This window comes from Xenopus laevis, chromosome 5S, assembly GCF_017654675.1.
Source record: "Xenopus laevis strain J_2021 chromosome 5S, Xenopus_laevis_v10.1, whole genome shotgun sequence".
Classification (NCBI taxonomy): Eukaryota; Metazoa; Chordata; class Amphibia; order Anura; family Pipidae; genus Xenopus; species Xenopus laevis.
This window is the reverse complement of record NC_054380.1, coordinates 102329640-102351135: the sequence shown is the minus strand read 5'-3', so window position 1 is coordinate 102351135 and position 21496 is coordinate 102329640. Positions and strand designations below refer to the sequence as shown.

Genomic DNA, 21496 nt, shown 5'->3' with positions numbered 1-21496 from the left:
ACGTCCATCAAGTTCAACCTTTTTTTTTTTTTAATCTGCCTGCTAATTGATCCATAGGAAGGTAAAAAAAACCATCTGAAGCCTCTCCAATTTGCCTGAGAGTGGAAAAAAAATCCTTCCTGACTCCAAAATGGCAATCGGACTAGTCCCTGGATCAACTTGGACTATGAGCTATTTCCCAAAACCCTGTATTCCCTCACTTGCTAAAAAGCCATCCAACCCCATTTTAAAGCTATCTAATGTATCAGCCTGTACAACTGATTCAGGGAGAGAATTCCACATCTTCACAGATCTCACTGTAAAAACCCCTTCCAAATATTGAGGCGGAACCTCTTTTCTTTTAATAGGAATAGGTGACCTCATGTCAGCTGGAAAGACCTACTGGTAAATAAAGCATTAGAGAGATTATTATATGATTATATATTTATGATTATATATTTATACATAGTTATCATATCTCCCCTTAAAGGGATGCTGAAAGCAAAAAAACGTCTTTTAAAAAAAATTACCTATAGGTCATGCTGACTGTTTTCTCCTTAAAGCTTTTTTTCACTTCATAAATGTAGTTCTGCATCAGACTGTGGCAGCCAGACTGTAGATTAAGAGGCTTAATGTAGTAATAACAAAGTTCAATACTTATATTAAAAGGAAGCTTTTAGTGTCAGCTTCTCTTTAAGCGCCTCTTCTCCAGCGTGAACATCCCCAATTTGGCCAGTCTTTCCTCATAGCTAAGATTTCCCAGACCTTTTACCAGCTTAGTTGTCCTTCTCTGTACCCTCTCTAATACAATAATTTCCTGTTTGAGTGATGGAGACCAAAACTGTACAGCATATTCTGTACAGTTTTTAGGTGAAAAGGTTGAATTCAAGGGACGGGTGACTTTCTTTAAAACCTAAATCACTTGTTACTATGTCTGTTATGTATTGCACAAATAGGAGAATGGGTGGCATTGTGCCCAGTGATTGACGACCACAGGTTACTGAGTTCCTCTGGATTGGGTGGTCGTGCTGTGCCAGTGGGCAGAGAAAGGCAAATGCCTGGAATTATTCCATGGGGTACATTGCTGTGTATATTTTTTTAAAAAACAAATATGACATCATGGCAAAAAGGCTACTTTTGTGACATCATCAGAGGGGCGGACAGGCTAGCGACTTTAAAACTGGAAGCCGGCAGTGTAAGGTTGCGGCAGGCAGAAGAGCTCAACCCAAACCGGCCCGCAATCCTCAAATGGGGGAGCGAGGTCGGCCCAACCCGCTCTCAACTCTGTAGTAGATTTCCCAGCACAGGACTTGGCAGGCAGTCAAAAAAAAAAAATTACACTGAACTGGCCTTCCTTCTCTTGTTTCATTTGCATATCTTTGATGGGATTGGCTGGCAAGATTTAGCCAATAGGATTAGTGAAATGCAAATGAAGCAGGAGAGGGGAGGCATATGCAGGAACTAGATCAGTGTCAGCTTCATGTATGGGCAGACTGGACGTCAAGTGTCACTGATCCCTAGCTGATAGGCAGCATTGATCCACTGTCTGTATGGTCTGTAGCTTCAAAATTATCCATTTTAAAAAATAAAGATAAATTACAAAAGTGTTTCTTCTGACTGGAGCTATTCAAATTTAGACCGTGTTCTTAAATTGTTACCACCCCCTTTAACTTGCTAAAGGTACAGAAATACACAAAGGTTTGCTGTGACATAGCATAGTGGCTTTTATGATCATGAGTTTGTCACTAAAATCACCTGTTTTGGAAGATATATGCTCCGATAATAAAGAGATTCTGTCATGATTTGTATGGTGTAGTTTTTATTACTACTAATTACTATTACAAATAATTCATTCTACCATTTAAAATGTTATTCTTCAACTAATAAATGCATTTTTTTTTAGTAATTCTTTTTTTTGTTTTTTTTTTTAGTTGATGTGTAGGCAGTCATCTCAGGTCATTGTGCCTGATCCTGGATGTTCAGAAACAACCAGCACTGCACAATGGAACTGCTTTTAGATGAGCTATTGTTTCATCTCTTAATACCTATAGGAGTTGTAGGTTCCTTGTTTTATTTCTTCAGCATGGGTGCTATTCTCATATCTACCCCTAGGAGGCATGAATTCTCCATCAGCAGTGCTATTAGCCGAATGTACAGCAGAAGCAGCAAAGAAACATGAGGTGCCATCAGTTCAGGCAACTGGATCCGTAAAGGGATTCTGTCACAGGACAACATGTTTTTATCAGAATAAATCCGTTAATAGTGCTGGTTCAGTAGAATTCTGCACTGAAAATCCAAACTGATTTTTTTTTATATATATTTAATTGTGAAATCTGACATGGGGCTAGATATTTTGTTAGTTTTCCAGGTGCCCTGAATTATGTGACTTGTGCTCTGATAAACTTCAGTCATTATTAACTGCTGCATTGCAAGCTGGAGTGATTTCACCCAACCCCCCGAGCAGCCAATCATAGAACAATAGGAAGGTAACCAAATAACAGCTTCCTTACACAAGATAACAGCTAGATGGTAGATATAAGAATAGCACTCAGTAGTAAAAATCCAAGTCCCATTGCGACTCCTCCAATTACATTGAGTAGGAGAAACAATAGCTTATCAGAAAGCAGTTCCATTGTGAAGAGCTGGCTCTTTCTGAAAAGCACAGAATCAGGTAGAATAACCTGAGATGGCTGCCTAAACACCAACATTACAACAAAAAATATGCACTTATTGGCTCAGGAATGACATTTTATATGGTACAGGTATAGGATCCCTTATCCAGAATCCCGATATCCAGAAAGCTCCGAATTACGGAATGGCTGTCTCCCATAGACTCCATTTGATCCAAATAATCCAAATTTTTAAAAATGATTTCCTTTTTCTCTGTAATAATAAAACAGTAGCTTGTACTTGATCCAAACTAAGATATAATTAATCCTTATTGGAAGCAAAGTCAGCCGATTGGGTTAATTTAATGTTTAAATGAATTTCTAGTAGACTTAAGGCATGAAGACCCAAATTTACGGAAAGATCAGTTATCCGGAAAACCCCAGGTCCTGAGCATTCTGGATAACAGGTCCATTAGAAATAAATTTATCCTTTTAGAATACATTGTACTGCTGACTAAGGGGGGGGAGGGAAGGGGTAGCATAACTTGGTTGCACATCGGCCCCCAAAGTATTTGGCTAGAGCAGTGATCCCCAACCAGTAGCTCGTAAGCAACATGTTGCTCTCCAGCCCCTTGGATGTTGCTCCCAGTGGTCTTAAATCGTTATTTTTGAATTCCAGGCTTGGAGGCAAGTTTTGGTTGCATAAGAACCAGGAGTACTGCCAAACAGAGTCTCCTGCAGGCTGTGAGTCCACATAGGGGCTACCAAATGGCCAATCACAGCACTTATTTGGCACCCCAAGAACATTTTTCATGATAGTGTTGCTCCCCGACTTCTTTTACTTCTGAATGTTGCTCACAAGTTGAAAAGGTTGGCGATCCCTGGGCTAGAGTAACGTTATTAACTGATCGATTTTGTAAAAAAATAATTAAATAAAATGTTTTCCCATGACAGAATCCCTTTAAATTATAAATGAAATATACGGGTCAAAGGGAATGTGCATTGATGAATTCCCTCTATTTTGTATGCTTGAAAGAACAGTAACAAAGGATTTGTATTAAAGACACATTTAACCAATCTATATTTGCTCTAAAGGTATCTAAAGAATACCTACTTATTAGCAGTCCATTTTTCCTAAAAGCAAAACAAGGAAAATAAATGTATGCATTTTTGAAAGGAATAAACAAGAATGGGAGCTGTCCATTCCTCTCTACTATGAAAGCCTTTAGTTATCATTGACATCACCGCCAACAGCATTATCTACAAATAACCGTTACACATAACCTTTATGGAAGTGATGCCAATCAAAAATTCGTGATGGTCTCTGTGTGCTGCCTTAGAGATCACCTGACCAGAAATACTGCAGCTCTAACTGTAGCAGGAAGAAGTGTGGAAGCAAAAGACACTCTGTCTGTTAATTGGCTCATGTGACCTAACATGTATGGTTTGTTAGGGTGCACCGTGAATCCTAGGATCCCAAGGGGCATTCCTTATTTTTTAAGATGGCAATTTTCTATTTATCATTACCCAATGGCACATACTACTAAAAAAGTATATTATTATGAAAATAGTTTATTTTCATGAAGCAGGGTTTTACATATGAGCTGTTTTAAGCAATATGTTTTTATAGAGACCTACATTGTTTGAGGGGTATAGTTTTCCTTTAAGGTAGCCATACACCTGTAGATCTGCTTGTTTAGCGAGGTCACCAAATGAGCAGATATGTGGCCACCTACGGGCTTGGCATGTCGGGCTGATCCCATGGTTTGTCCCTTGGCCCAACGATTGGATCATAACCCTTACACCTAAAATGTATAAGTAAACCCTTTATAAAATGACAACTATAGACTAATATGTTCCTGTTTGTGCTGCCTGTGCTTACTATACGATATTACTATAGTGATTGTATAGCTTGATGTTATACCCATGATAGTAACATGGACCATAAGTAAACTTAGTGGTTTGTTCCTGGAGTATTCCATTCCTCTTTTAACTGTGCATCCCGCTGGGCTGTGAGGCCTCCTACCCCCTGCTGACTTCTTGTAAAGCGATTATAACAGTACAGGAAGGCTATGAGCAATGTTAGGAATACTATGACCATGGAACTTAGATATAGAAGTTTAAGCACGACACACTCTAAGCAATGTAAAACAAAGCAAGAGCAAAAATAATAACTCAATCACCCCTTAATATGTCTATTAGACATCTAGAAAAGGTACATTTTAAAGGTTATCGATTAACAAAAGGAAAACATGCTATATGGTATAAAAAAGGAATGGGTGCTGCAGAAATGTTAGAAAAGTCTAAACTAATCAGCCATTCCTATAAAGTGGAATAGAAAAAGGTTTCCTAATCTTTATAAAGGGGGCATATACTGTAGCTCCCAATTTTGTCTGTCTGGTAATATAAGAAAAAAAAATAGCTTTTTAGCAGAGTTACCAAAGTAAGAGTGTCAATGCCATTAATATATATGGAAGTTGTAGTGTATAAATGTCATATATATAAAACATAAAAGAACATGTATAGTTTTATATAATGAAGCCTGAACTCATAGGTTGTGAGTGTATTTAGAAAGAATTCTTATTATTTCACAACAAACGTGATAACCAAACTTCTGACTGATGCCAGATATTCAGCCCTGCTTTCTGTACAGACCACACGGCACTGCCCAAACTCTTCCTGACGGGCTCCATGATTTCAGAGAGGTATAATATGTACCTAGAAGAAAAATGATTTACTGTGTCGGTGTCATACAGCCAGAGAACCAACATCAGCACAACAAATAAGATCATCAGTGAAATACAAAGAACCGTCCATTTATCTTGAGGGGTAAAGGATTTTTCATGCGTTTCGAAGCAGAGATTAATTGTTGGTGTGGTCATCAGATTGATTTCACCAAGACATTTGTTATTTAGAAACTGACTGGCTCGAGGGTGGACAGCAACAGGGTGGACAGTTACAAGTTCCCGCTTCTTCAGGGCTTTCATCCTTTTGCGTATCTTATGAAGGTTTTCAAGAAACAGCAGAGGGGATGTCTCTTCTTGAACGGAGCTGCTCAGAGAGATGAGATCGAGCTCTTCATCTTGAATCTCCTTCATCTCCTCTATCTGTGGCGCATACACCTCAACAATTTGTTGATTGAAATCATTTAGAGCAGCCAGCATATCTTGTTTCTTCTGCTCCAACGTCTCGTTTAACTGGTCAAAAAAACCTATCACCTCTTTTTTATCATCCAGAACTGTCTGTTTACAATAATTCATTTGTTCTTCTAGCTTCTTAATGACAAAGGAAACACCGGTGAAGTGCTTGTCACTCAGGATGTGGAGATATTTTGAGGCAGCCAGACGCTCTTTTAAGTAGGCACTTTCTGGATCATCAATTGCATGGCCTTGGTGTTGCCCTACTGTAAGGCATTGGCCACAGATCAATTTTCTATCTTTAAGACAAAAAAGATTTAAGGGCTGTTTATTGTGCTCCGGGCAGGTGGCAGTTTTGAGGTGGTTTTCCGATTTGTACTTTTCAACAATGGATTTCAGTGCAAAGTTTATGGGTAGTGCAAGAGTTCCTGATCCTGTAAGTTCTGAAGTGTTTCGGCATGATGGGCATTTAAGCCGGGCATCAGATGTCCTCCATAGTCTGCTGCCTGAGGAATGTAGAACTCTCTCAAGACAATTCCTGCAGAATGTGTGTGAACATGGCAGGATTCGCGGGTCATCAAAGATATTATAACAGACCGAACAGGTAAGTTCATCCTCAAAGTTATTCATTGCCTGTGAAGAAATAATTTCCATGATGGTCAATACTTTATTAGTTGACTTCATTTATAACATTTTAATAGGTGAGTGGTGCGTTGCAATGGTTACATTCAAGCACCTTCATTTTATTAGAAATAAGAGGCACTCTTTCCACTTATCCTCCCATAAATGTGTAGCTATGTTTGAAAGTAAACAAAATTCCATTCAAACTAAAGCCCTTTTTATATTCATCACCTTTATAGATGTAACAACTGAGCATTGGATCACAGATAGATCCTGATTAACCCTACACTTTGAAGGCACTTTAATTATACAAGCAGATCACCTAAATAATTTAGGTGTTAGTAATTTGTGTCCATAATATACCCAGAGCTTTCTCCACTGGGAGAGAAATGTCTGTCAATGTCAACTTCTGCCTGTCCATAGTAGGCAGCCCAAGTAGCAAAACGTGATTCAGCACGAGTCAATACTTGCTGTGCCATTGGCCAAATGAACACTAGACCTTTAATTCTTTCAGTGCCATAAATTATTTAAAAGTATTGGACCTGTAATCCAGAATGCTCGGGACCTATGATTTTCCAGATAAGGGTTTTTTCTGTCAATTGGATATCCGTACATTAAGTCTGCTAAAAAAAATCAACAGGATTGTTTTGCCTCCAATAGGGATTAATTATATTTTAGGTGGGATTAAGGGCAAGGTACTGTTTAAGCATTACAGAGAAAAAGGAAATCATTTTTTAAAATTTTAATTATTTGGTTAAAATGGAGCCTATACAGGGTTGGACTGGGCATGTGGGACAACAGAAAAAAAATGGTAAGCCCCACCAGCCCATCTCCCCACGGCTGCCCCAAACTGTGCCCCTCCCCTGCCCTGATAACATCTGCAAGAAGTGCTAAGAAGGTAAGTTTCCAGGAATTGGATCCCAAAGCTGTACAAACATACTTTAACTATCTTATACTGATTAAAAAAACATTTGCTTTGAGGGGGTAAGTCAAGCTGCGACCCAAAGAGGCATATAAAGGCATGAGAGGTTAAGCTGGTGGCGAGTGAATGCTAAAAATCATCTTAAAGGGATCCTGTAATCGGAAACATGAATGTGTCTCAGTGGGACACATTCTCTCTCCTAAAGTGCAACCACAAGTCACATGACTTAGGGCAGCTGGGAAATTGACAATATGTCTAGCCCCATGTCAGATTTCAAAATTGAATATAAAAAAAATCTGTTTGCTCTTTTTAGAAATGGATTTCCATGGATTTTACCAGTTTTTCCTGCTGGTGTACTAGTTTTATGGCATGCTACACCCAGTGACATGAAGCAGAATCCTTAAAGGGTTTGTTCACCTTTAAATTAACTTTTAGTATGATGTACAAAGTGATATTCTGAGACAATTTGCAATCGGTTTTCATTTTTTATTATTTGTGGTTTTTAAGTTATCTAGCTTTTTAGCTATTATTAATCATCCTTTCCCAAAATATGTAACGATGCAGAAAAAAAACAAAACATTTTGAATGCATTTTGCTGCATAAAACTGTCATTATATCAGAGCTCCAGAGAGAACCTTCCAGGACAGATTCTAGCCTAAAATGAGGGATGGGAGTGACTCTTCATTGACTCTTCATTCTCTCACAGGAAATGGTCACAGAACTGACTGACAGAATGAACTCTGCAGGGAAAACAACTCCCACCATCCTGCCTGCGTCTGTTCCCAGCCTGCATGTAACTGTTTTAGGCTGACACTACTGATGATGATACTGACATAACTGATGTTACTGCAAACTACATGTAAAATTTGACCTCCCGAAAAAAAAACATTTTTTTATAGACCTCTTTTTTAAAATCATTTTTACTTACTTATATTGGTGGCCAATGAGGATTAGTATAAAGAAGAGAGCAAGGTATGGAAACTGTCAAGTAGCCGATCAGAATGGGCACTTTGAGTAGTTAGCTGGTTGGGACAACCAGGGTTGGACTGAGCCAGCAGGACACAGGGGCTGTTCCTGCTGAATTGTGACACAGTGACTATTCCATGTATAATCAGGGCTGCCATTAGGAAACTCTGGGTCCTATACAAGTAATTTGACAAGGCATCCTGGTACAACCTATGCAAATGTCAAAATACTGATAACCAAAGGATTATTAAGACCACCACCATGTCAAGGTCAACAGTGTCTGCATAGTTTTTGTCCTAATACTCCATTTCCCCCCCCCACACTCCAAAAAAAATATAAGCAGGTTAAATGGCTCCAGATAAAAATTGACCATAGAGTATGTGAATGTGATAGGGACCTTAGATTGTAAGGAACTGATGTGAATTATGTAATTTCCATAAGTTGCTGTGGAAAATGTGTAGGAACAATATAAATACCAGGAAACAAATAAACAATCCAGGGACTAGTAAGATTGCCCCCAATTGAATCAGGATGGATATCTATGTTTTTCACCTTCCTCTGGTTCAGCTGGTAGTTAGGCAGGTTTTACTTGGGCAGAATATTGAGTTTGGCCTCCAGAATCCTCAATGGCGGCCCTGAGGGGGCAACATACATACTTACAGAACCATAGATGTATTGCATAAGGAAAAGGAATCCATATTACAGGGCAAACCCACTGCAGGCAGTGACAGACTGGTCCACTGGGATACCAGGAAAACTACAGGTGGGCCCAGGTGTCAGTGGGCCCTCATGCTGCTAAACATTTGGCCTATTTTATGGCCATTCCCTATTTCTACCAAGAACCAAGAAGGTAAATAGATGGAATAATAGATGATAGTATTATAGTATGTAAAGAAAAGAGACTAGGAGAATAGAGGTTGAGTGAGGAGAGAAAGAATAATAGTTCTGAGAGTGGGCCCCTGATCTAAGCTTTTTGGGTGGGCCCCTGGTGTCCCAGTCTGATACTGACTGTAGGAGTAAGTATTTTCTCTTGGTTATACACTGCTGCAGAGATAGTGCAGGGAGTCGTGCTTACTGCTGGGAAGCCACAGCACAGGATTCTTTCCTTTCATGCTTAGTTAGGGTCATGCTTAGTTCTGGACCTTATGCAGAAGTACAGGAAGGTATAAACATACTGCTGGAAAAAATCTGTTGAGGGGTAGCATATATACAGCTTTGGGTTAAAGGGATCCTGTCATCATGTTTTTTTCAAAACGCATCAGTTAATAGTGCTACTCCAGCAGAATTCTGCGCTGAAATCCATTTCTCAAAAGAGCAAACAAATTTTTTTATATTCAATTTTGAAATCTGACATGGGGCTAGACATTTTGTCAATTTCCCAGCTGCCCCTAGTCATGTGACTTGTGCCTGCACTTTAGGAGAGAAATGCTTTCTGGCAGGCTGCTGTTTTCCCTTCTCAATGTAACTAAATGTGTCTCAGTGGGACATGGGTTTTTACTATTGAGTGCTGTTCTTAGATCTACCAGGCAGCTGTTATCTTGTGTTAAGGTGGCCATACACGGGCAGATAAAGCTGCCGATATTGGTCGTTTGTACCGATTTGACAGCTTATCTGCCCGTGTATGGGGGCTTCCGACGGGACTTCCCGATCGATATCTGGCCGCGATATCGATCGGGAAGGTTGGATCTTTGAGTCTATGGCCACCTTTAGGGAGCTGTTATCTAGTTACCTTCCCATTTTTCTTTTGTTTGGCTGCTGGGGGGGGGGTAAAGGGAGGGGGTGATATCACTCCAACTTGCAGTACAGCAGTAAAGAGTGATTGAAGTTTATCAGAGCACAAGTCACATGACTTGGGGCAGCTGGGAAATTGACAATATGTCTAGCCCCATGTCAGATTTCAAAATTGAATATAAAAAAATCTGTTTGCTCTTTTGAGAAATGGATTTCAGTGCAGAATTCTGCTGGAGCAGCACTATTAACTGAATCCTTTTGAAAACATTTTTTTCCCATGACAGTATCCCTTTAAATACGCTGCAGGAGATATATAGATATTACTGTTGAAAGTATGTATGGTACTTAAATACAGCTGCCCCTGAAGCCAGGCCTGACTTTGTGGAGAGGCCACAAAGGCCCGGGCCTAGGGCGGCAGGATTTTGGGGGGGCGGCATGCTGTCCAAACACACCCACATTGGTTCAGAAACACTGGGGATGTGCAGGAGATACAATAGCATAACTCCCAACATTTTGGAAATAAAAAGAGGGACAAAAAAGTTAGTTCGCATAGCACAGCAATTTTGACCACGCCCATTTTGTGACCATGTTCATTTCACAAAATTTGGCAGGTTATGAAAGTTTGAACATAATTCTGTGGTTTTTTTTCAGTTATTACAGTTTTGCCAATGAAGGTGAATTGCCTTTTAATCTGTGAGTCTAACATTTCCCAAGGGACCTGTTACTTATTTGCTTATCTCGAAATTGTTACAAAAGTATCTTATCAGCTGCTGTGGCTGTTCTGGGCTCTCTGCCAAAAGCCAATTAAGTTAGAAACATTCTTTCTTTTTCTGGTTGTTCAGTGCAGAGAAAAACGGGACTTTTCAGTACAAACGAGGGACTGCAGGTTGAGCTGTCAAAAAAATGGGAGGTATGCAATAGTTTTGCCAATTCCCATTGCGCCTGATTAAAATTTGAGCGAATAAAAGAGCCCCTCCCTTTTATTTGCTGTGTAAATCTGGCCCTGCCTGAAGTAGGTAAATCCATAGTTTGAGCTATACAATACTGCTGGGAAGTGTGCATGTGTGGTGCGTAGAAATTGTATGTGTGTATATGTGGGAGCACTTAATGCAGCAGGTAAATGCAGTACACTGGGTGCATGAAGTGTAGGTTGCATGTAGACATACAGTGTGGCAGCAGCATTGCATGAGCTACAGCTGGAGGAATAAAGTGTAGGAGATCAGCAGCTGTTATGGTGCATTTTTGTGGCTTAAGGGGGGCCCAGCCGTGCTGCTCTTACTTGATTAACCGGGTCCCCCTGCTGTCAGTGAGCTGCAAACTGCGAAAAGGGAGGGTGGGAGCTCTGGTTCCTGCATGATTTGTCTTCTATTCAACTTTCTGTAACCTCATTGGTCACTGAAGTTTAAGTCCCAGTAAATCTGCATGGGGATTGGACAGGCTGAAGGAGAAGTTCCAATCCCTGTACAGCTTTACTGAATAGAAAACAAATTATACAGGCACTGGAGCTCTTGCCTCCCTTTTGAATTATGCAGCTCACTGATAGGGGGGCAGCTAATAAAGAAAGAACAGAATGGCCAGACCCCCCTAAGACACAAAAACCTGCGGGGCCGGGGACAACTGAACCCCTTGTGCCCCTCCCCCCAAGGCAACACATATATAACATATATAATAACCACCAGAAGTCATAGCAGGATTACAGAGGCAATTTCATGTATAAAGTCCTTACCCGTTTTCTCCCTGTGCTGACAGTGTGGGGGGGCCTGGAGAGTAGCAGGACCCTGAGCCACCAACTTGCCTTCAGCCAAGTGTTTTCAGAGCTCAACGTTAAGAAAATTCTTTCCCGTCCCTCATGAACAGGAACCAGGGTGTGGGCGGGAAATTCAAATGGAATTCAAACTGTCAGTGAGCCTGTAATTTGATCAGTGCAGCTCTTGGCTCTTCTGCTGTACTTGTTCCTGCCTCTACTTTCTCTCCAGGAAGCAGCCTGGAAACAGAATGATCACAAGCAGGAGGCGGGTCTCTGTCTCAGATAGGAGTCAGCAACTGTCACTGTGTAAAGGGAAAGCTAGTCCTGACTTCTTTCATGGTCCGGGGCCCAATTGGGTGCAGTTGGTCCAATCAGCCTAGGGCTGGTACTGTTACAATCAACCAGGAGAGTGGTTTGTAGCTAAATGACTTATTTCCCATTTCTGCAAGGGAAGCAATAAGAATGAAAATGCTATATGATATACAGTTGTTTTCCTTTAATTAAATTGCTAATATAATACAGTTTTCAGCTAACCTGTATGAAAAGCTTGTTTAATCCCTTATGTTCTTACTTTACTGGTGTCAACAAATGTCTTGTATTTCACAACAGGCTTTTCCAGGTGAGACTTTGCTGGACATGGAGAAAGTGCCAACTGAGAGCACTCATCCGCTCATATGCCTCGGGTTCCCTGTGCTGGCTCATAATCATGCCCCCGGATCTAGACGAACTTGTACAACCACACTGCAATATACACAGAGAATCAGGTTGCTGGATGCTGAGAAGCATAAGCTGAGGAAGTGGCGAGACGCCACGAAACGTGTCAAGCGTGGGGTATGTGTCACCACTGCGGGTGATTTAAATGCTTTTAATTATACCCAATAAATGAAGATTTTATGAATCCAGCAACCTGGTGCTCCATGTATAGTGCAGTGTGGTTGAGACTGCGCTGGAATCTGAAAGAAAGTAAATAGCTGCATGATTAAAGGGGTGGTTCACTTTTAAAGGGATACTGTCATGGGAAAAAATATTTTTTTCAAAACGCATCATTTAATAGTGCTTCTCCAGCAGAATTCTGCACTGAAATCCATTTCTCAAAAGAGCAAACAGATTTTTTTAGATTTAATTTTGAAATCTGACATGGGGCTAGACATTTTCTCAATTTCCCAGCTGCCCCTGGTCATGTGACTTGTGCCTGCACTTTAGGAGAGAAATGCTTTCTGGTAGGCTGCTGTTTTTCCTTCTCAATGTAACTGAATGTGTCTCAGTGAGACATTGGTTTTTACTATTGAGTGTTGCTCTTAAGGTGGCCATAGACACACAGATCCGATCGTACGAATCGAGGATTCGTACGATTTTCGGATCGTGTGTGGCGTGCCCCGACTTCTTTCGTCCGGCGGAGATCGGTCGTTTGGTCGATCGGTCAGGTTTGATTTTGACCCGACCGATCCCGCCGGAACCCAGGGCACATCGTAATCGGATCGTTCGGCCATGCGGCCGAACAATCAGATTACACCCGGTATAGCCATGTTTGTTTAATGGCATATCGGGGAAAGATCCGCTCGTTTGGCGATGTTGCCAAACGAGCAGATCTTTGCATCTATGGCCACCTTTAGATCTACCAGGCAGCTGTTATCTTGTGTTAGGGAGCTGCTATCTGGTTACCTTCCCATTGTTCTTTTGTTTGGCTGCTGGGGGGAAAGGGAGGGGGTGATATCACTCCAACTTGCAGTACAGCAGTAAAGAATGATTTAAGTTTATCAGAGCACAAGTCACATGACTTGGGGCAGCTGGGAAATTGACAAAATGTCTAGACCCATGTCAGATTTCAAAATTGAATTGAAAAAAATGTGTTTGCTCTTTTGAGAAATGGATTTCAGTGCAGAATTCTGCTGGAGCAGCACTATTAACTGATTCATTTTGAAAAAAGAATTTTTCCCATGACAGTATCCCTTTAAGTTAACTTTTATTATATTATAGAACAGGCGAATCTAAGCAACTTTTCAATTGGTAAAATGGGTAATTTGGACCCTAGTTATCAGATTGGTTAAGATGCAAATTGAAGGGCTGCTGAATAAAAAGCTAAATAACTCAAAAACCTTCAATAATAAAAAATGAAAATAAATTCAAAATTGTCTCAGAATATCACTCTACATCACTCTATACTAAAAGTTATCTCAAAGGTGAACAACCCCTTTAAAAAGAGGCATACAAACAGAAAGGTGGCTATGACTAGGGTTGCCACCTTTTCTTCCCTATTAATAACATCAGGGTCAAGCATAATTTTACTGGTCAGGCCAGTAAAATAGTGGCCAGGTGGCAACCCTATTTATGACTGATAAAGATGAAGGGCAATTGTGCACTATATAAACAAACCCCTTCCTTTAGCAGCTACATACTGTGTGTCAGGCTTACATGTAAGGAGTGATCTGTCTTTGTTGGGGAAAATTGCTTAGAATTATATTTTCTTTTATTAGACACAGTGACACACTGACTGGCCCAGTTGTAGTATTGCTGCACATACCTGTTCTCAGTCAGGGCATGGGGACTGGCGAACTGGCACTTACACAACAGCAGCTCAATGAAGTGACAGCGGGTGGCACCACAGGTCTTACTGAACATTCTTGCTGAAACATTATTGCAGACATGAGAAGTTCCATTAGGAAAAGGCTACTCTGTACCTGTCACACACTCACTGCTTCAGGCCGAACAATAATGCCTGTTCCCGGCTATCACGGCTCTCGTAGACTACTGAATGGGAAATACATGGAAGGATGATTTCACTTTGGACTCATATATTCTAAGGCAATGTTTTATGTTTTTTTTGCATTAGTTAGCTGTCTGGTTGCTAAGGGCTAACTTATCATAGCAACCAGACAGTGGTTTGAATGCCAAACTAGAAGATGAACAGGGGAGGGGCAAGGTGCCAACCCACATGTAACTCATCTAATTATGGGGTGTAGGTATTAGTACTTCTCTGCCTCTGGTGTACTGAACTAGAATGCTGCTGGTGGATACTTGTTCTGTGTAGCATCTCCCCAATAGCATGAGTCAGCTTTAACCTTTAATAGCACCAACAAATTGCTCTGCTGCATCAGCTGGTCACATAAAGACAAAGTATGTTCAGTCTGGTGATTATTGGTATGGCCAGGGTGGGACTGGGCCGACAGGACACTGGGAAAAAAACCTGGTGGGCCCTGCCAAGCCAGACCAGATCCCTGGCTGCACCTCACTGTTGCTCCCCACTAGCCCACTGGGTGTGGCCAGCCCCAGTGTCCCCTGCACACATCCTGATGAAGGGAAGGTGTAACCCCCCAAAACGTTGATACTTTTGGTTAAGCAATAAATGGGTTAAGCCCCCCAACTGCATAAACCTTAAGGGGCAGATTCGAATATAAATTCAAAGTAAATTCGTTTCGAATTTAAAAAAAAATTCAAAAATTAGAATATTTAAATTTATCATGTACTGTCTCTTTAAAACTTCAACTTCAACAAGCCGAATTGCTGTTTTAGCCTATGGGGGACCTCCTAGAACCTATCTGGAGTCAATTGGTGAACCTTGAAAAATCAAAACTTCGAATCGAATATGATCTTACTTTGATTCAAACTATCGAATAAAGCCTATTCACCTGCAGAAAAAAAACTTTATTTTTTTAAATTCATTTCGGTTGGTCTTTTTTAGAAATTTCGAAGTTATGGGAGTTCAAAAAAATTCCCATTACTTTCAAAATTGACCCTTGATAAATATATATTTTATATATTTTGCTGCAGCGGGGGACCTCACACACCCCAGTCTGACCCTGGGTGACCCTGGTAAAGAGTTACCATGCAGCTACGTATCTATGTAAATGGTGTTTGCTTTGAGCCCTGAAAAATAAGTAATAACAGATTCCAGCATCCCCCCCACACTTACAAACAGCACATGGGGTGGCAAGGAGGAACGTGTTTCGTGTCTACCAGGGACAATTAGGGGCAGATTTACTAAAGTTCGCGTGAATTTTCATAGTACAAAAAGTTTGAATTTCAAAGTAATATTTTGCATACTTCGACCATCAAATAGTCTACTACGACTTCGAATTTACTTCGACTTTGAAGTAAAAATCGTTCGAAAGTACTGTCTCTTTGACTTCAATACTTTGCCAAATTAAACCTGCTGAATTGCTATGTTAGCCTATGGGGACCGTCTATAAATTTTTTTTAAAGTCTTTACACATCGAATAAAAATCGTACACTAAAATCGTTTGAATCGGTTGAATCGAACGATTTAATCGTTCGATCAAACCAAGTAATTTTTTGGATACGTTGACCATCAAATAGGATACTACGGCTTCGACTTCGAAGTAAAATCGTTCGAATATTCGACCATTCGATAATCGATGTACTGTCTCTGTAAAAAAAACTTTGACTTCAATACTTGGATCATTCCATTGATCGCTGAAATTCTTTGAATCGTTCGATTTTACTTCGACTGCAGGATACCCAAATTCGATGAAAAAAACGTTGACTTTGATATTCGAAGTATTTCAATTTGATGGTCGAATTTCAAAGTATTTTTAACTTCGAAATTCGACTCTTGATAAATCTGCCCCTAAGTGTTCCTGGTAGACACGAAACGCGCCAGGCCATGGTTCTTAATTATGGAGAATAAAATGTAAGCATTTTTAACCTTTTACAATATGACTCCGGTTTTACGACTTCATGGGTCCAGGCTTGTGCCAGCCTCTTTTTTCCAGTGCAGGCCTGACCTTTGTATGATAAGGTCAAGTCCGTATGATAGGACATAATGTTTTGTGAAGGATCTCCCCTACCAGGCAATAATCATTAGTGGGATATCTTTCCGATAAGCTACTGACCTTGCATTATGATGGATTAAACAATATCACACACAGACCAGTTAAAAGTAATAGCATGGAGGTAGTTTTATATTAACTATATACTGTATATCCTCTGTAACTGCAGGTTTAGCAATGATCCTCTCTATCATTACACCAAAAATGACAGTTTTTAAGGACATGAGGAAAGCTTTCTGGATACTACAAAAGACTAATGATCCGGTGTTGGGAGATGAGGACAGCTCTTCTGAATCTTCTTTTTACCCTTCTCTAACAATATATTCACCCTGGAAGCCACAACTCCCCTAGTGAAGTAAATCAGATAAGGAGCCAGAATGCTGCTCAAATGTGGAAACCTAAAGAAGTCAGTTCCTCCACAATCCAAAAAATTGAAGAATCAGCAAATGGATAATTTTAATTTTATTTTTTTCCCCTTGTGAGTTTCTAACCTAATTTTTGTTGAATGGCTCACACCCTACCTTTTTCTCCTGTTACTTATTCCTCCTGGACATACTTATTGCCACAACATTATTTCTGAGACTATTACACTGTACAAGTAACTTTATCCTACTCATCAAGCCATTATCTCATTAATATAACATTCAAGCGCAACAAGTCTGGATTACTAGATGATCAAGAAAACAATCATTATAGGAACTAATGCCTCACTACCAAGATGGCTGATCCAATTTGTCAAAGTCCTTTTCCTTAAAGGAAAACCATTATGTAACAACTCACCGTGGTGGTCTCCCTCGGCAGGGACGCCCGCCGCACCAATCTTCCTTGCTGCAGGCGCTGGTTCATTAGGGTGCGTGCCTCTTTATGATTTAAAGGTGCAGGCGCGCTGGTGTGATGATGGCAGAGCGCAATGGCGCGAAATTTAAAATGTTTAAAAGGCTCATTTAGGCTACAGAACTTTGCCCATTATAGGATTTGTTCCTGGTGCTTCTGAGCGTTTGTGCTATACCCTCTGATTGATCTGCTGGTTTGACCCTTGCCTGCCTGACTCAGTTTGAACTCTGCCTGGCCCGACCCTATCTGACTGCTCTTCTGCCTAAGCCTTGTACCGCGACCTTCTGCCCAAAGACTTTGCATTTACTGTTGTGCCCCTGTGCTTGTTCAGAACCCCTCGCTTTGCACCGCACTTATTAAGACCTGGCGGCATCCGATTAGCCGAGGGTTCATCCTGAGGTGAAAGGCGGCTCCGAGGGTTCATCCTGAGGTGAAAGGCGGCTGCTAAAGGTTGGAGCAAGAGCTGAGACCAGGGTGCTAAGTAAATTCATTCATCTATGTGTATTCTATGTGGCAAATGCTAGATACTATGGGGATGGTTTGTTTGGAGGGGGCACAGATCACAAAGCTGCTGTGCCTCCATTAAAGGGTCTTAATTGGACTTAAAAAATGTTATAGATGGTGTCATCTTTCCACACTTGGTAGAACTTGGTATATACCGCAAGGCAAAGTCCAAAACAGACCGCAAGTCAAATTACAGACTTTCTTGGAAACACCTGGAGGCCTATTTATAATAGGTCGGATTTTAGTGGTTTTAGAGGTTTTCAGAAAAAAAACAACTAAACTCACATACTCTAAAGCCAAGAAAGTCATTGAATTTATTAAAAGTTCCAAATATAAAGAGTGCGAACAGCAAAAAGCACTGAACAATGCTCTAAAAAAATCCAAAAACCCCTAAACGTTTTTTTTTTTTTCAATCAATTCGTATCAAAAAAAATCCAAAAACCTCTTAAAGTCCAGATTTATTTAAAGGGGTCCAATAAGATCAGCACAGCTCCCGTTGACTTCTACAGCACCTTGGCAACTTTTACTTGGTGAAGTTTGGTAAAAAAAAAGTTTGTTTTTTTTTACATAAGAAAACCACAAACTTTTTTAGATTTGAAAAAAAAAAATCACAATTTAGTTGTTAGTAAATGGGCCCCATAGTGATCATAATCCTGAAGCTGCTTCTCATTACGTTTATGAGAAACGTTCTCCTGCGCTTACTCAGTATAGTGCCCATGACCAGTAGGTAGAAGAGGCACGTGCCTAGGGTGCAAAGCTTGGGGGGTGCCAGGCACGTACCTTCCCCTCTCCAGCGGCAACGACGCACGTGTTCCTTACTCGCTGTATTTGCTTACCTGCACACTTGCACCTATGAGAGGAAATGCACCACTGAAGTACAAAAAAAGTGCTTGTAGTATTTACTCCTGCCCCCGATCAGAAACAGGCCCCATCCTATACTCTGAAACACAAAAAAAACCTCCTCTGTCCTTCCCTTTTCCCAGTTTTAAACCTGACCTACTCTTTTCTTCCCTCCCCCCCCCCCCAAAAAGTAAATGCAGTGCGATTCAGTAAGGGCTCTTACACATGAGCGTTCCGACCTGCGCTCCCCTGCGTTCCGTTTTTTGGCGTTCAGCCAAAGGGGAGCGCAGGAATAGACGCAAGTCATTATTTGAAATGGGGCTGTACTCACTAAGGCGCGTGTAGGCGCCGAACGCAGGAAAAATGCAGCATATTGCGTCTGAACCTGCGTTCGGCGCCTACACGCGCCTGAGTGAGTACAGCCCCATTTCAAATAATGACTTGCGTCTATTCCTGTGCTCCCCTGCGGCTGAACGCCAAAAAACGGAACGCAGGGGAGAGCAGGTCGGAACGCTCATGTGTAAGAGCCCTTAGGGATAATAGATTTGAAAGGTGTGTGAATGGTGTAAATAAGTAACCAAAGATAGTCTGAATGAGGAGTGATTTGGTATGAATCAGCTTGAATGAGAAAAAAATGATGAGTACATGGTGTTAAAGCAGAGTACCCACCCCCCCCACGTTAGGGAGAGTAGACATAAGAGGTGTGTGAATGAAGAGTATATGGTGTCAATAAAGAGACAATACTGTATTCTTGTGAAGTGGTTACATGAATGCATCTTATATAGCTCAGGTCAGGAGCAGTGAGAACACTATGGCTGCCTTTATAGCAAGGGTGTATCTACCAGGTTACTCTGATCATTTCATTAGCACCACGTTCATCCTGGGACTTGTCCCATTGCCATTTTGGAGTCATCTGAAGCAAATTGGAGAGGCTAAAGGTGGGTTTTTGCCTTCGTCTGGATCAACTGGAAGTTAGGCAGGATTTCCTTGGGTAAAATATTGTACATGACCCTGTAGCTTTAGCCTATTGTCTCCCCTTACAAACAAGGGCCCCCGAGTGTGAGAGTGGCTAAGGGAAGAATGAGTGTGTGACTGTGTTAGGAAAATAGTGTGAATGGAATGAACAGGGACCAGTTGCAGTGATTCCATGAGGCAAGGTGACAATTTGGTCTCAGGCAGCAGCACATGGGCGTTACCAGGGGGAACAGCAAAAAGTCGCTCCTGGTACTTTAAGAGCCACAATTGCACCAACCTTAAGTTTCAGCTTGTCAATAGCAGCAATGATCCAGGACTTTAAACTTGTCACAGGGGGTCACCATCTTGGAAAGTGTCTGTGACACTCACATGCTCAGTGGGCTGTTGAGAAGCTGAGCTTAGGGGTAGTCGCAAATTATCAAGCAGAAAATGAGGTTTGTCTGTAATATAAACTGATGCTTCAGGGCTGGTTATTAAATTCTGATGCTAGTTGTACTGGTTTCTATGCTGCCATGTAGTAATTATCTGTATTAAAGGAAAACTATACCCCAAAATGAATACTTAAGCAACAGATAGTTTATATCAAATTGAATGACATATTAAAGAATCTTACCAAACTGGAATATATATTTACATAAATATTGCCCTTTTACATCTCTTGCCTTGAACCACCATTTCGTGACTGTATCTGTGCTGCCTCAGAGATCACCTGACCAGAAATACTACAACACTAACTGTAACAGGAAGAAGTGAGGAAGCAAAAGGCAGAACTCTGTCTGTGAATTGGCTCATGTGACCTAACATGTGGTTTGTATATGTGCACAGTGAATCTTACGATCTCAGGGGGCAGCCCTTATTTTTTAAAATGGCAATTTTTCTATTTATGATTACCCAATGGCACATACTACTAAAAAAGTATATTATTATGATAATGGTTCATTTACATGAAGCAGGGTTTTACACTGAGCTGTTTTACTCAGTATCTTTTAATAGAGAACTACATTGTTTGTGGGGTATAGTTTTCCTTTAATTATTAATCAGCCTTATATTGTGACATTTCTATTCTATGTGTACTGTATATTGTGAGTTGGCTCCTAAGCTCAGTAAGTGACAGCAGCACAGAGCATGTGCAGTGAATCAGCAGAAAAGAAGATGGGGAGCTACTGGGGCATCTTTGGAGACACAGATCTTTACTGCTAAAGGGCTGTGGTTGCCTTGTGCTGGTACAGAAGCCCAAAACATAATGTACAACAGTTCTACCCTACTTTAGCTTTAGTTCTCCTTTAATGTAAAGCTTTGCGAAGTGTTACACACGTAACAAATATTTATTAAAATCAAAACTCAGAAGCCGCAGTCCTGGTTTAGAAGGTTGATACAAGCAACCCAGTGTTTACTCATGTTACACATTGTTTAGAGCACAGCTGCATGCTCTCTATGCTAATGCTCCTATAATACATCTATCCCTTATGCTTTGTGCAACTCTCAGCACCAGCAGCTTATTGGTGCCAGGAGGATACCAGAAGTTGTAATTTAACAATTATCAGCGATACTTACGTCAGGTTACATAGAATGGCAAATGGCTGGTCAGAATAAATGCCTTGGGTTTAAAAGCTTTAATATTTTATCAGGAAAGTACAACTTGTGTTTCTCCATCTGTTGTGTGTTCCCCCCCCAAACTGGAAGAGGACCTGCCTTTTTTCTATAAAGTTAGCCCAGGTGATGTGTGTAGAAAGCTCACACGGTTTGCCCTAGTGCAGTGATCCCCAACCAGTAGCTCATGAGTAACATGTTTCTCACCAACCCCTTGGATGTTGCTCCCAGTGGCCTCAAAGCAGGTGCTTATT

At 40.9% G+C, this 21496-nt stretch overlaps 1 protein-coding gene across 1 annotated transcript; it reads right to left on the bottom strand.

The window, feature by feature from the left end:
* Positions 1-4658: 4658 nt before the first annotated feature.
* On the bottom strand, positions 4659-11991 carry trim59.S (tripartite motif containing 59 S homeolog). Its single transcript, XM_018265722.2, has 2 exons — positions 11692-11991; positions 4659-6358 (listed from the first exon to the last, which is right to left on the bottom strand). Exon 2 carries the CDS (start codon positions 6353-6355, stop codon positions 5177-5179), a length of 1179 nt encoding a protein of 392 aa, XP_018121211.1. The 5' UTR covers positions 6356-6358; positions 11692-11991; the 3' UTR covers positions 4659-5176.
* Positions 11992-21496: the final 9505 nt, after the last annotated feature.

Coding starts and splice junctions, on each gene's coding strand:
- trim59.S (XM_018265722.2), bottom strand. CDS start 6,355: ATGAATAACTTTGAGGATGAACTTACCTGTTCGGTCTGTTATAATATC.